Raw genomic sequence first — 14931 nt, 5'->3', positions numbered from 1 at the left:
TTTCTATGTAGAGGATCATGTCATCTGCAAATAGAGTTTTACTTCTTCTTTTCCAATTTGGATTCCTTTTATTTCTTTTTCTGCTCTGATTGCTGTGGCCAAAACTTCCAAAACTATGTTGAATAGTAATGGTGAAAGTGGGCACCCTTGTCTTGTTCCTGACTTTAGAGGAAATGCTTTCAATTTTTCCCCATTGAGGATAATATTTGCTGTGGGTTTGTCATATATAGCTTTTATTATGTTGAGGTATGTTCCTTCTATTCCTGCTTTCTGGAGAGTTTTTATCATAAATGGATGTTGAATTTTGTCAAAGGCTTTCTCTGCATCTATCCCAGGGATGCAAGGATTCTTCAATATCCGCAAATCAATCAGTGTAATACACCACATTAACAAATTGAAAAATAAAAACCATATGATTATCTCAATAGAGTGCAGCACTTTTATAGCATAATCTTTTAGAATTTGAAAAAGCTCAACTGGAATTCCATCACCTCCACTAGCTTTCTTCGTAGTGATGCTTCCTAACGCCCACTTGACTTTGCATTCCAGGATGTCTGGCTTTAGGTGAGTGATCACACCATCATGGTTATCTGGGTCATGAAGATCTCTTTTTTATAGTTCTTCTGTGTGTTCTTGCCACCTCTTCTTAATATCTTCTGCTTCTGTTAGGTCCATACCATTTCTGCCTTTATTGTGCCTATCTTTGCATGAAATGTTCTTTTGGTATCTCTATTTTTCTTAAAGAAATCTCTGGTCTTTCCCCTTCTATTGTTTTTCTCTATTTCTTTGCATTGATCACTGAGGAAGGCTTTCTTATGTCTCCATGCTATTCTTTGGAACTCTGCCTTCAAATTGGTATATTTTTCTTTTCTCCTTTGTTTTCACTTCCCTTCTTTCTCAGCTATTTGCATGGCATCCTCAGACAACCATTTTCCTTTCTTTTTCTTGGGGATGATCTTGATCACTGCCTCCTGCACAGTGTCACGAACCTCTGTCCATAGTTCTTCAGGCATTCTGTCTATCAGATCTAATCTCTTGAATCTATTTGTTACTTCCACTGTATAATCATAAGGGATTTGATTTGGGTCATACCTGAATGGTCTAGTGGTTTTCCCTACTTTCTTCAGTTTAAGTCTGAATTTGGCAATAAGGAGTTCATGATCTGAGCCACAGCTCCCAGTCTTATTTTTGCTGACTGTATAGAGCTTCTGCATCCTTGGCTGCAAAGAATAAAATCAATCTGATTTTGGTTTTGACCATCTGGTGATGTCCATGTGTAGAGTCTTCTCTTGTGTTGTTGGAAGAGGGTGTTTGCTGTGACTAGTGCATTCTCTTGGCAAAGCTATGTTAGCCTTTGACCTGCTTCATTTTGTACTCCAAGGCCAAATTTGCCTGTTACTCCAGGTGTCTCTTGACTTCCTAGTTTTGCATCCCAGTCCCCTGTAATGAAAATGACACCTTTTTTGGGTGTTAGTTGTAGAAGATCTTGTAGATCTTCATAGAACCATTCAACTTCAGCTTCTTCAGCATTACTGGGTGAGGCATAGACTTTGATTACTGTGATATTGAATGGTTTGCCTTGGAAATGAACAGAGATCATTGTGTCATTTTTGAGATTGCATCCAAGTACTGCATTTCCAACTCTTTTGTTGACCATGATGGCTACTCCATTTCTTCAAAGGGATTCTTGCCCACAGTAGTAGATATAATGGTCATCTGAGTTAAATTCACCCATTCCAGTCCATTTTAGTTCACTGATTCCTAAAATGTTGATGTTCACCCTTGCCATCTCCTGTTTGATCACTTCCAATTTACCTTGATTCATGGACCTAACATTCCAGGTTCCTATGCAATACTGCTCTTCATAGCATTGGACTTTACTTCCATCACCAGTCACATCCACAACTAGGTGTTGTTTTTGCTTTGACTCTGTCTCTTCGTTCTTTCTAGAGTTAGTTGTCCACTGATCTCCAGTAGCATATTGGGCACCTGCCCACCTGGGGAGTTCCTCTTTCAGTGTCCTGTCTTTTTGCCTTGTCATACTGTTCATGGGGTTTTCAAGGCAAGAATACTGAAGTGGTTTGCCATTCCCTTCTCCAGTGGACTACGTTTTGTCAGAACTCCCCACTATGACCCGTCCGTCTTGGGTGGCCCTACATGGCATGGCCCATAGTTTCATTGAGTTAGACAAGGCTGTGGTCCATGTGATCAGTTTGTTTAGTTTTCTGTGATTGTGGTTTTCATTTGGTCTGCCCTCTGAAGGAGAAGGATAAGAGGCTTATGGAAGCTTCCTGATAGGAGAGACTGACTGAGGGGGACACTGGGTCTTGTTCTGATGGGCGGGGGCATGCTCAGTAAGTCTTTAATCTAATTTTCTGTTGATGGGCGGGGCTGTGTTCCCTCTTTGTTGTTTGGCCTGAGACCAAACTATGGTGGAGGTAGTGAAAATGATGGTGACCTCCTTCAAAAGGTCAGGTGTACGCAGTGCTGCAGTCAGTGTCACCGACCCTCCAGCAAGCCACCACTGACCCACGCCTCCACCGGAGACTCCTGGACACTCACAGCAAGTCTGGGTCAGTCTCTGTGGGATCACTGCTCCTTTCTCCTGGGTTCTGGTGTACACAAGGTTTTTTTTGTTTTGTTTTGTTCCCTCCAGGAGTCTGTTTCCCCAGTCCTGTGTAAGTTCTGGTGGCTCTATGGTAGGGTTAATGGGACCTCCTCCAAGAGGGCTCATGCAATACCCAGGTGTGCTGCACCCAGTGTCCTTGCCCCTGTGGCAGGCCACTGCTGACCCCGAGGAGACACTCCAATACAATTCTGGCTCAGTCTCTGTGGGGTCTCTGGGTCCTTGTGTGCACTAGGTTTGTTTAAGCCCTCTGAGCATCTCTGGCGGTTATGGGGTTTGATTCTAAACGTGATTTCGCCCCTCCTACCATCTTGCTGGGGCTTCTCCTTTGCCCTTGAGCGTGGGGTATCTTTTTTTTAGTAAGATCCAACATTCTCCTGTTGACAGTTGTTCAGCAGCAAGTTGTAATTTTGGAGTTTTTGCAGGAGAAGATGAGCGCACATCCTTGTAGTCCGCCATCTCTATTTCTTACTCATGTCTTTTGAGGCCACACATATATTAATACTTTAGAGGTCGACTTGTGAGTCATTGGGCCTCATTTTTTAGGGTCTGTGATGAATTAGATGTTTAGTTTGGGGATGGTTGATTCCTTTGGAGTCTTCCCAGCTCCTTGTGTTCAGGAAGACAAGGAGTGATTCTCTCTCAATCAAAACACTGCATAATTATCAAGTGACTGGGGGTTGCATATTGTATTTACAGGTGTGGAACTGCATAATGGGCAAACACTAGGAGGCCCTGGGGTCAGACCCCACAGGATCCTGCCTCTGCTCCTTAAGCTGTGTGTGTAGGTAGTAAGTCTGGAGGAGACTGGCCGGCCCCAGGAGCTGAGAGAACAGGTGTCTGCTGCATGATGAGTTGGTATGTGGTGGGGGGTGGGGGCGGCAGGGCTGTGTGACCAAGGATTGGCAGACCACGGAAAGGATTTAGGGTTTGTTAGTGCCGTGGGCAGCCACTGAAGGGTTTGAATGGGGGCAGGGATGTTTTCAGGTGATGGTTTTCACCCTGTCCTTCCGGCCTTGGTCTGGAGGATGGGTGAGAAGAGGGGAAGTGGGCAGGGTGTCCATAGGAAGCCCTTTGAGGAAGCTATTGCCATTCAGAGGCTGAGCCAGGCCCATGCTCCATCATTTTAAGTCTCTCTAAGATGGGAACCTTCCATCACCTCAGATGGGGCACTTCTAGAGCCACAGTGCAAAGGGGCATATCTTTCTCACAACCAGACTTCTGCTAAGTCATTTAGATCTGTGCATTTCATCCCCTTCCACTCACATGAGAGGAGAACATGGCTTTGCCCACCACCTCCTCCCATAGGCTGGCGTTGAAGCCCAAGATTGCCTACCATGCAGGTGACGTTACTTTGAAATCTATAATTCTAAGTATTTTAAGTAATTTTGCATTCCACTGCATCATTTCAGTGCTGGATTTAACACATACAACCATCTTCTACTAAATCTACTATTATCTGTTCCCCCTTTTTGGATAAGGAATCCAAGGCTTAGAGAGGTAGTATACTTCACCCAAATCACATACCAGGTTGAAATGCAGGCCCTTGGATTGCTTAGTCTTTGCTCTGAGTTCATTCTTCACTACTGTACCCTCAGTGCCTAGAACAGCGCCTGGCAGGTGCTCAGTAAATGTGCTCTGGATGGTTTATATTGGGGCTGTCTGACACACAGTGTTAGAAACCCAACCCCGGGCAGCTGAGCCACCTGGGAAGCTAAGCGGAATCCACGCTCCTGGGAGTCTGCATGCACCAGTAGAAGTGGATGCTCCCTGCATTCTCCATGCCTTCAGCACATTCTGGCACCGCCCCACTGACCAGTGAAGACTTGGGGCATACCCATCTGCCACTTCTGCCCACTGTAACTGCTGGAGGATGGGTCCTGGGTCAGGCTCCCCTCCTCATGCATGAGGCCTGGCCCAACTAGTACATGTTACATGTCACTAGTTATAGAATTCAACCTGAGTATCGAGCCCCAGAATACTGACAGGGGCTCCTACATCTGCCTTGCTCCAGGCCAAGACTCATCCTTGAACCCATCTTATATGAGGGAGAGTCCAGATACAGGCAGAGCTAAGGCTAGGTCCATGCTGGAAGGGCTGGCAGCAGGTGGGGGCCAGTCAGTCCTTAGAGACATCATGCTGCTCTTGGTTCTCTTGAGGTGAGCATCAGATTCCATGGAAAAGAAAGCAGTTTGAAGCTTCCTGAGCCCGACTGTGGAGAGTATGGTGATGCAAGCCTGTGAGACGAGGAAACAGAAGGATGAGTTCCGTTTTGACTGTGTTAATTTTCCTGATAGATTTGGCTATCAACTATCAAGTCTGTGGTGGTGGTTTAGTTGCTAATTTGCGTCTGACTCTTGGGACCCCATGAACTGTAGCCTGCCAGGCTCCTCTGTTCATGGGATTTTTCTTGGCAAAAATACTGGAGTGGCTTGCCATTTCTTTCTCCAGGGGATTTTCCTGACCCAGGGATCGAACCTGGGTCTCCTTCATTGGCAGGCAGATTCTTTACCAACTGAATTACTATGTCTGTAAACAGCTGGAGCTCTGGAGAGAGGGAGGTGAGGGCTGAGGGTGCAGATCAGGGCACTTCCCCACACTCACAATCCCCTCTTCCTGCCTCCTGTAATGGCTGGACTGTTCTTTGCACCATTAGAGGTGGGGCTGCATCCTGAATGAAATGAATTTGTTTTACTCACCTTTCCAGTGGAATTTCTGTAATTGCTCACACCCTGTCTCTGTTTTTACCATCTGTTGAGTCAGTTTAATGAATTTTATATGATGTGTTCTTTATTTCAGAAAAACTATACAACTCCACTGGACGAGATTTAAGAAGGGCCCTCTTCTCCCTGAAGCAGATATTTCAGGTAAAAAAAAAGAATACTCTCAGGTTCTGTTTTTGCATTGCTGTGGGGTTAGATGCAGACAAGTTTGTGCCTTTTACTGATTACAAAAAGAGAAACGCTTTAGAGTACAAAGTAAATTTCGGTCAAAATATCAGTTTTTTTAAATCAGAGTATTAAAATCAGAGTATTTAAATCAGAGTATTTTTACCTTATCAAATATTTCAAACAATAGAAAGTAAAGAAAACATCATCAGAATCACAATATTTTCCCATGTTTACTTCAGATTTTAAAAACATACCTACTACAGATGTAATTGAAGTCTTCTGCTCAATACTGGCCACCCTCTCGGGGGCTTTTCTCTACTGAATGTCAGATATAGTGTTTACCATGCAAATGCACATTTCGATACTAGTGGTGCATATTCGCCCACAATATGTGAAATTCGTTTGTGTCAATTGTATATGCATGATATCATGCAGCATGTATCCTGATGCAGTTTACTTAGAATGAGATCAGTGTGGGCATGACCCAGGTAGCTCTGAGTGTCCACTGTGTGAAGGAAGCACAGTTTGTCTCGTTCATCGTCTGTTGGTGGACAGTTGCGTTCCTCTCCAGGGCTCTGCTGTTATAAACCATGCTGCTAGGGACACGCCCCCTTGGGTGCATGTGCTGGCATCTCTGTTAGGTTCCATCTTATCCTTTGCCCCAAACTTTCCCTCTGCTTCTCCCCTGGGCAAGTCACGAGCTTAGTGAAGAGGGCTGGGACTGGGGTGCAGGCAAACTCCAAGCTGTCACCCATAGGAGATTTCAGGGGAGAGAGACAGAGAGCCAGGGGCAGAGAGTGAGGCCTCTGTGCCAGGGCAGGGTCAGGAAAGGCCAGATGAGCTTCGTGGAGAAGATGGCGTTTGCATTGAGCTTGTGTCTGTGTAGGTTCATCATTCTCGCTCTCATGATATTAGACTCTAGGGTGTAGTCAGTCCATTTGTCTTTAGTTCCCATCTCCTTCACATCCTTAAAGAGTGTTCTGTCAGTGATAGCTCCAGCCTGAGTGGCCGTCTCCTTCATGGATGTTTTCTGTCTCAGGGGGATTGGCAGAAAGGCAGGCCAATAGGCCATCCTGCCTGCACGTTCTTGTCCCGTTTTAAAACCTGCTCAACTGTTCACGCCCTCATCTTTTTCCCAGAGCAGAGCCCTTCTCAGTGATTGTGCTTTTGGAGATAAGTCCTCATTTCTCAGCTTCCCACACTACAGGTGTGACCCCGAGTCACCATTGTCCCTTTAGATCACACATCTCAGAAGTGCCTTGAGGTTTGGGGTCAGCCTTGATTCAGGCTGTTTCTTCTGGGAGAATTGTAACAGCTGTTGTGGACACTGTTCCGTCCTTCACGACTCAGTCCATCCTCCAGCTTCCACCAGAGGGGGCTCACAAAGTCCTTCTCATGCTGGTTCCGTGTAGCCTTCTGCGTTACATCTGAATCTCAGTACAACGTTGAGGCCCTCTGGCCCTGGCCTCTGCAGCCCACCTCCCTGTCCTTTGCTGCAGTAACATCTCACTGTGATTGTGTTCTGGGAACAAGCCATGCCCTTTCCTTTCTGTACCTTCACCCCCGGACCTATTGCTTCTATCCCAGGATGGTTCCTCCCCACATCCACTCCCCATGTCTCTCAGTTTCCCACCCCATGTCTCCTCCTGCCAGGGATTCTCTAGATGAACCCTCACAGCAGTCAAGGGCTCTCCAAATACCTCTATTCCCGTGCTTACCTCTGGAATAGAACTTGAGATAATCTAGCTCGCTTGTCTGAGTCCAGTCACCTGTGAGCTCCCTGGAGTCTATCCCTGGCTCTTTGGGGCCTCATGCAATGGCTGATGCTACTGAAGCAATAGATGAACAGACCAGGCGATTGGAATACTCTTCCAAGGGTGTCTATCTTCAGTCTTTCCTCTCTTTTAATTGAGTAAATGCTGCGCTATTTACTTGTTCCCAAGTTTCACTTCCCATGTATTCATCAGTGTCTCTCTGCCTCTTTTTTTCTTTTTTCAATTTCAATAAGCTTTCCCCAGCCCCGCTAAACTTATTTATTTTTAATCGAAGGAAAATTGCTTCACAATATTGTGTTGGCCTCTGCCATACATCAACATGACGGCCATAGGTATACATGTGTCCCCTCCCTCTTTAACTTCCTTCCTATCTCCCACCTCTTCCCACCCCTCTAGCTTGTTACAGAGCCCTGGGTTGAGTTCCCTGGGTCATACAGCAAATTCCTATCAACTGAACAAAACAGAACTTCTTTACCCTCTGTTATGTCCTTCTCTTGAACTCAGATTCCTGACAGCAGTTGGGCTGGACTCTTACTGCTGGAAGTCCACACTCATCACACTCCACACCCTCACTCTTACAGCCCTTCAGCCTGCTTGCTGTTTCCATTGTTCAGCTTTTCCATTGTTCACCTCACTGAGTATCCAGATGGTGACAGAACCACACAGAGAAGAGCTCTTCCAAGTAACTCTGAAACATTGCAGTTTGTGTACTCTGGGTAGAATATACTCTGAGAAGAAAAAGAACCATGCACGCGTGCAGATCAACTGTTTATAATAATCATCTTGCTGGTAGTAGTGTTAGTATTGCTATTCTGATACTGCAGTTTGTGTGTTTTCTTATTTTGTTATTCTTAGAGTTCTTAAGGATTAGGGTTCTTAGTGTGTGGAAGAAAGTTGATGGAAAGATAAAACAGTTAAGTTAAAAAAACTCTGGATTTCTGAATTTAATTAGAAGTGTTGAAATGAACCCATGGTGTTTATTATCCTAACAAACTTGCAAGAAAGCATATTTCTAGCACTAAGTTTATTGAAAAGTACTAGAAGCAATGGTCAACCCATTAGCAAAAACCACTACTAGCACAGAGATTGTGGTCTTAAAATACTGAAAGGAACCAGAGTTCTTGGAGAAATAGCTGACTTCAAGTCTGGCCTAGGAAATGGGTAAAATAAACTTGGAACATATTATTATACAGATAGCAAGGAAGCTATCAAATAAGACTAGGATTATTGCCAGAGGAACTTGGGAGCATGTTGAAGGTCTCCCACTGGCTGGCTGAAGATGGACAATATAAGCATCAACAAGCATGATAGTTACAGTGGACTGAAGCACATCAGCGTAATCTACATCGACGAGTTCATAACAATACTGAAGAGTAACAATGAATTGGTTCGCAATGGAAGAAAGATGGTGGTGAACCAGCTCTTGATTTTGAAAAATGGGTAAAATTCTAAAATCACACATTTATCTTACTTTTTCCTATATGAGCTTTAGGATAATCAAACAGTAGTTGAGGGAAGGTATGCTTATAAAAATATTCTAGCTATTTAGTAAGAAGGAGTGATATACTTAGAGTATCACTTAGAACATCAGAGTTTTGCAACCCTGAATGAATTAATGGATCTAGGTATGGAGATTTAAGGAGAAGGCAATGGCAACCCACTCCAGTACTCTTGCCTGGAAAATCCCATGGACGGAGGAGCCTGGTAGGCTGCAGTCCATGGGGTGGCAGAGAGTCAGACACAACTGAGCGACTTCACTTTCACTTGTCACTTTCATGCATTGGAGAAGGAAATGGCAACCCACTCCAGCATTCTTGCCTGGAGAATCCCCGGGACGGCGGAGCCTGGTGGGCTGCTGTCTATGGGGTCGCACAGAGTTGGACACAACTGAAGTGACTTAGCAGTAGCAGCATGGAGCTTCAAGACCTGCTGACACAGTGGAAAAGAGATACAACCAGCTATTACGTACCTCCTCGTGGAAACTCACACTGCCATTGAGGATGCAGTCATACCAACAGATTCAACCCTGCATGTGTCTGACCCTGCCTGTCTATGTGGTAACTAATTTACAAATTATCTAAGACAGAAGCACATGTTAAACCACACCACAAGTAATCAACACAACCCAGAATACAGTCTACTCTGTAGGACAAATGATATAGCTTCTTCAACACACAGATTTCAAGGGAAAAAAAGAGATGATTTAAAAGACATTTTAAAGTTGTATCAACTAATCGCCACATGTGGATCTTATTTCGATCCTTCTACAAAATGTAAAAAAACAACAACAACTGTAATTTTGAGACAGTTGAAATTGGTCATTGTCCAGTTGAAACTGGACATTTGATAATATTAAGAAATATTCATTTTTATGGTGAGTATTAATTTTTTATGGTGATTACATAATTTAAAAAGAGTTCCTATACTCTGGAGGTACATATTAGAATATTTATGGATTAAATGATGTGACATCTGGGATTTGCTTCAAGTGAATATGGCAGCAGACAGGGTGGGGTGATAGATGGGACAGGATTGACGTGAATTGATTGGCACCTGGCTCCCTAAATTGTTCTCTCTTCTTTTGCATATTTCAAGTTTTCCATGGTGAAAAAGTTAAAAGATACATTGAGCACATGGCGATCTGGTTTTATACCCCCTCACATGCTTGTTCTGTAGTGCTATCTCTCTGAATTCTCAAGGCTACTGTTTCCACCTTTTACTCAGCAGAGCCATATTTTTGAACAGCCTTTGTTGGCATTATGTAGACAAGGATGAAGACATTTGCTCCCAGAAGTTTAATCTTTTGGAAGACCACAGACCTGTTTGGAAGACCACAGACCTGTCCATCAAAGAGCTCCATCCATGGAGCTTCCTGTTTGGAAGACCCCAGACCTGTCCGTCAAATAGCTCCATCCCACAGTGGTCTTGGGTGGATTTGACAGCCAGCAAGCTGTCTGCAGTTTAGATCACCTTCTTCCACACCAGTGTGTCTGCATCTCTCTCATCTTTTGGGTTTCCTTGATGTGTGGAGGTTCCTTTTGGAACTCCAGTGTAGAGGGTGTAAAAACACAACCATTGGTCATTTGGATTGAGTTGAATATTCCTTGATTAACAGGTGTCAAAAAAAATGATCACAGGTTAAAGTGTGGCTATTAATCTGAATTCAAGGATAATCTCTTATTAGTTCGTGTTAACATGTTGATTTCATTGGAGTCAGGAAGCAGTGTTTCAAAAATCATGTATTTATTAATGCCCATATATGTTAAGGTATGTGTTCAAAATCCTGCACGTTGCCAATTTGGAAGACATTTTCTACATTTATTATCAGTATATTTTAATTTCCTAAGTGCCTTATCTACATATGTGCATCAATTTTAGTTAGGGTTCTGGATTATTTTTATAAACACTGCCCAGTGTCTTTTTCCAAGAGCCTTTGCTAGACAATCAGCTCTCTGCTATATTAATATTAGTGATTAGCTTGAGTGGTTTCTTGAGAGCTTGTTCTCACTTTTTCACCATGAAGTCATGTGTGAATCTAGTTTTAGTTAAAGTAATAAACATTTGTTACATGCTTGGAAAAACTTTCTGACTAGACATGAGCTCATCTAAATGTTCGCTTTTCACATATGCTGATGGAAAAGAATATGGATGGAGGGAGAATTATTTTTATTTCCTTCATACATACGAGTGTAAAGTGATTTTCCAAAAATCATGATACTGTCCCATTTTCTCTTGCTTCCAAAGCCATGATTATCTTCAAGTCTGAGTTAACACAGCTGTCTTTCATTACCGTCGAGGCACGGCAGTGTTCACCCCTCCCCCCAGTGCCCTCTGAATGTTAAGAGTGTGTTTTTGGTTCAAAGGGAGTATCTGCCTGGCCTACCACCTCCTCCCCCACCCCCACACCCCTTTGCTCAAGTCCTCCATCCATATAATTGGAAAATGCCATAAAATCAAAATGAGAGGCTGCTTTCAACATGGAGACAGGAGAATTATGCCAGTGTGTCTAAATTACTTTTTTCTTTTCTGGAGATAGACCGTGGTTGCTGACCGTTTCTATAATAATAACCTTTCATTATTCTATTAAACTTTCTACTACTTACATCACTGAGGTTTTTCATTTTTGTTCTGTTGTTATAATTGAAGATGAATGTATCCTAGCTGCATTTGAGACAAGGCAGGGTCCAATCAAGGAAATCTCCCAAAACAGTAGTGGAAAAGTTTGTCTCACAGGGCTCTATCGAACTTGGTACTCCAGGCAAGGGGCTGGCTGACCATAGTTAAGTCATCTTGGCCAAAGTTTTGCCATTCCTGAGTCTTCATCTGTGAAGGGAAGGCAGGATTAGATGAGTGATTCTTGAACTGTTGCCCTTTAGGATGGATTTCCTTGGGAATTTAATGTCAGAACCTGGACCCCACCCCAGAAATTCTGGTTAAACCCATCTGAGAGGGGGCTGTTTCCTGTTCCTTTTTAAAAGCTCCATCGATGATCCTAATGTGAGGGAGTCAGGGGTGAGAAGAAGACCCTGAGCGCCTCTGTAACCCCTGTAGAGCTTATTAAGCACCAGTTGCTGGGCCCCACAGTGGAGCTTCCTGTTCAGTAAGTCAGGGTGGAGCTGGGTACTTTGCATTTCTAACCAGTTTCCAGCTGACGCTCAGGTACCTGTGGCTCCGGAGATCTGTCTTTGAGAACCACCCTATTAGATGACTCCAGTGATTCCTTCCAGGTCCTGCCTTCTGGGATTAGACTGCAGGCTGACTGCAGTGGCTCTCTTGAGGGACAGTGTGGCCGCTCCAGACACACGGCGGATTCTGTATTCTGCCTCCTTGGTTGTCCTGTGAGCAGCGCAACTTGGGAGGTGGAGAAACTGCTCCTTTACTTTCTCAGATGCTGTTTGCAAGACCCTTGTACCCTTCCTCAGGGACTGTCCTTTGAAACACACGAGTGGCTTTGAATCCTTCACACGATGGTCTGTACTGCAGGCCAGTGTTTCCTGTGTTGAAACCCAGCAGGCTTCATGTGGCCGGTCCCTGGGGACCTGTGGGGGCCTGGAGCCTGGTGATTTCTGAAGAATGAAAACCAGATCACTATAAATATTCCTGACAGTCAGGGGATTCATTTGCTTTATCTTCATTAGATTGCCCAGAAGGCAATAATTGGTCTTTGGCAAACAACGACGTGAAGACTGGTTGTAAAATTCCTCTGGCAACAGTTAAGATGCTTCATTTGAATAGAGCCGAACAATCTTCAGAGGTCAGTCTGGAGTCAGAGGCTTGTACGTAGTTTTCACTGTACAGCCGGGATGGACAATGGACCGGGACAGTATTTGAAGTTTCTCTCTCTCTTTCTCTTTTTTTCTTTCCCTGTTTCCTGCCAGGATGACAAGGATTTGGTGCATGAATTTGTAGTGGCTGAAGGTCTGACGTGTTTGATCAAGGTGGGAGCTGAGGCAGATCAGAACTATCAGAACTACATTCTGAGGGGTAAGTTACTCTGGGTAGGTGGCACCCAGCCCCTCCAGGAACTTCAATACTGAGAGCTTTTTAAAAAGACTTGGATTACCAGGTAAGGTGATGAAGACATCCTGTAGCAGAAGATGACTCCTTCATCAGGTTTTATCAGTTCTCGTAACTTAGAGACCGAGTTCATTTTACTGACTTTACGTGAAGTCTCTTCCTAGTCATTGAGAAAAGAGAGCATTCTGCACACTAGGTTCTTTATACTCTCTTTTACTTAGTGAGGAAAGGGACATACCATGTGTCTTGAAAAAGGCCTGCTTTGCAGCACAAAGCCCCCTAAAACCAACAAGGCCAATTATTACCTGGGAAAAATACTGTCTACAACTTGGGTTATGCCCGGGAGTACCTGTAAGAAGCATGCATTCCTCATCAGGTCTGGGGTGGGCCCAGAATCTGCATTTTAAAGAAGGATGCTGAAAACTACCTCTGTAATCTCGTTTTTTTACAAAATGGTGCATGTGTGGTGTTTGAAGCACTGATTACTCTTCCAGTTCATAAAGTAAATGCTCTTTTCAGAGTTAAAGTATCTTTGTGTACTTTCATGTAAATAATTTTCTTTGCTTCCATAAAGTCTGTGAATAGGCAGGGTGGGCATTATTAGGTTGGATCATGTGACATAACTATTATCAACAGTATTAACTTAGCAGAGAAAAAATTTAATGTAGTTCAGTATTGTCTCCATTTTGCAATTGAAAAAACTAACTCAAAGAGTTTGAGCACTTGCCTAAAAAATTCACTTCTTCTAGTGTGAAGTTGACCACGGGCCATATCCAGGCACTGGGGTGCATCATGGCTGATTGGGGTCCTGTTCCCCCTTCTGTACCTATGCCTGTAACTCCACAACTCTGTGCTCACATAAGCAAGAAAAAGACCTTCTTTTCTTTTCCCTGGATGAAGGCAAAATGCACAAAATGTGGCTTAATAGCAAATGTCCTTGGTTAGAGTTGAATGAAATGCGCACAGGGAAGCAGTGTCCTGCAGTTTCCTGTGTGTTTTAACCCCGAGAAGGTTTCTTATGTGCTGACTTGTGACCCAGCATCTGGAACTCTCTGGATCCTTTCCCGTTTCCTCTGTTTCTGGAGAGCCACTGCAACCAGGGCAGAAGCAAAAGGGAAAACTGAGCACTCATTAAAAAAAATTTTTAACAATGTATTGTCATAAAAAAATTTTAAGGATGTATTGTCATGTCAGTGTTAATCATTTCTGTTCATTTTGATAAGTGCCAGGTGTGTGTGCGAGAGAGGCTTCCTCAGCCTCGGATTCTCTGCTCCATGTTTGTCAGGCTGGCGAGGCACCTCCTTCTGTCCACCTTCTATCTTTTCCTGGATGTGTGGAAGAGTCTCACTACAAGCTGTTGGTACAAATGCTTTATGGATGAATTTTATGATTTCTGGTCTCAATGTCATTAAATCATTTATATGGAAGCTTTTATGGTATGTGTAGACAAATCAACCATAGACTTTGTCCTGCAAATGCAGCAGTCCTTCTGTGTCTGAAAAGACGTGTAAAGGCCTTGATGCTCATCCTCATATTTCCATCTCCACTGGCCCAGCACCTGGAAGAGGGCATGGCACAGAAATAAGGAGCATTTCCTCTGGGTTATTTTCCAGGTTACTTATACCGTGGATGCTCATAAGTTGAACCACATGGAAAGAAGTATACCTAAAATTGCCTAATTCTGAATACTGGGTCCAAATTGACAGTGTTTTTGTTGTTGTTGTTATGTTTAAAGTATACATCATTTTCACTTAAAAAGAAAGTCTTCCCCAGGGGATGATGGCATGAATACACAGACCTCCACATACCTCTATAGAACTAATAACCATCTACATGTCTATGCTTCTGACCCTTACTTAGGAGTGTATATATGCATTTTTATAGAGCCATCATCAGGATAAGCATCTTTGTTCACCTGCCTCCAAGGCTGGAGGGAGTGCGGTGGCTCTGCCTGCTGTGATCAGCCCCCTCTTATCAGGAAGGTAAAATTCTTGTCAGGAGCTCCCCCACAGACCTCCCATGGATTAGAACTGGGTTGCATGACCACCTATAGCTGCAAGAGAGGCTGGCACAGCGGGTGCTTGGCTTCCTGGACTCTAAGGGGAGTCAGGCAGCAAGAGAG

The 14931-nt window shown here is 43.9% G+C and overlaps 1 protein-coding gene across 1 annotated transcript in view; it reads left to right on the top strand.

Moving 5' to 3' along the window:
- FHOD3 (formin homology 2 domain containing 3) overlaps positions 1 to 14931 on the top strand; it is a 469739-nt gene that overhangs the window by 171830 nt on the left and 282978 nt on the right. The window contains exons 4-5 of the mRNA XM_010849782.1: positions 5426 to 5493; positions 12671 to 12776. Coding sequence (XP_010848084.1) covers positions 5426 to 5493; positions 12671 to 12776 — 174 coding nt within the window. The remainder of the gene's footprint in view (positions 1 to 5425; positions 5494 to 12670; positions 12777 to 14931) is intronic.

The sequence above is a fragment of the Bison bison genome, unplaced genomic scaffold (assembly GCF_000754665.1).
Source record: "Bison bison bison isolate TAMUID 2011002044 unplaced genomic scaffold, Bison_UMD1.0 scf7180017864286, whole genome shotgun sequence".
NCBI classification, from domain to species: domain Eukaryota; kingdom Metazoa; phylum Chordata; class Mammalia; order Artiodactyla; family Bovidae; genus Bison; species Bison bison.
Note: the sequence above shows the minus strand (reverse complement) of the source record. Positions and strands in the feature narration are given on the sequence as shown.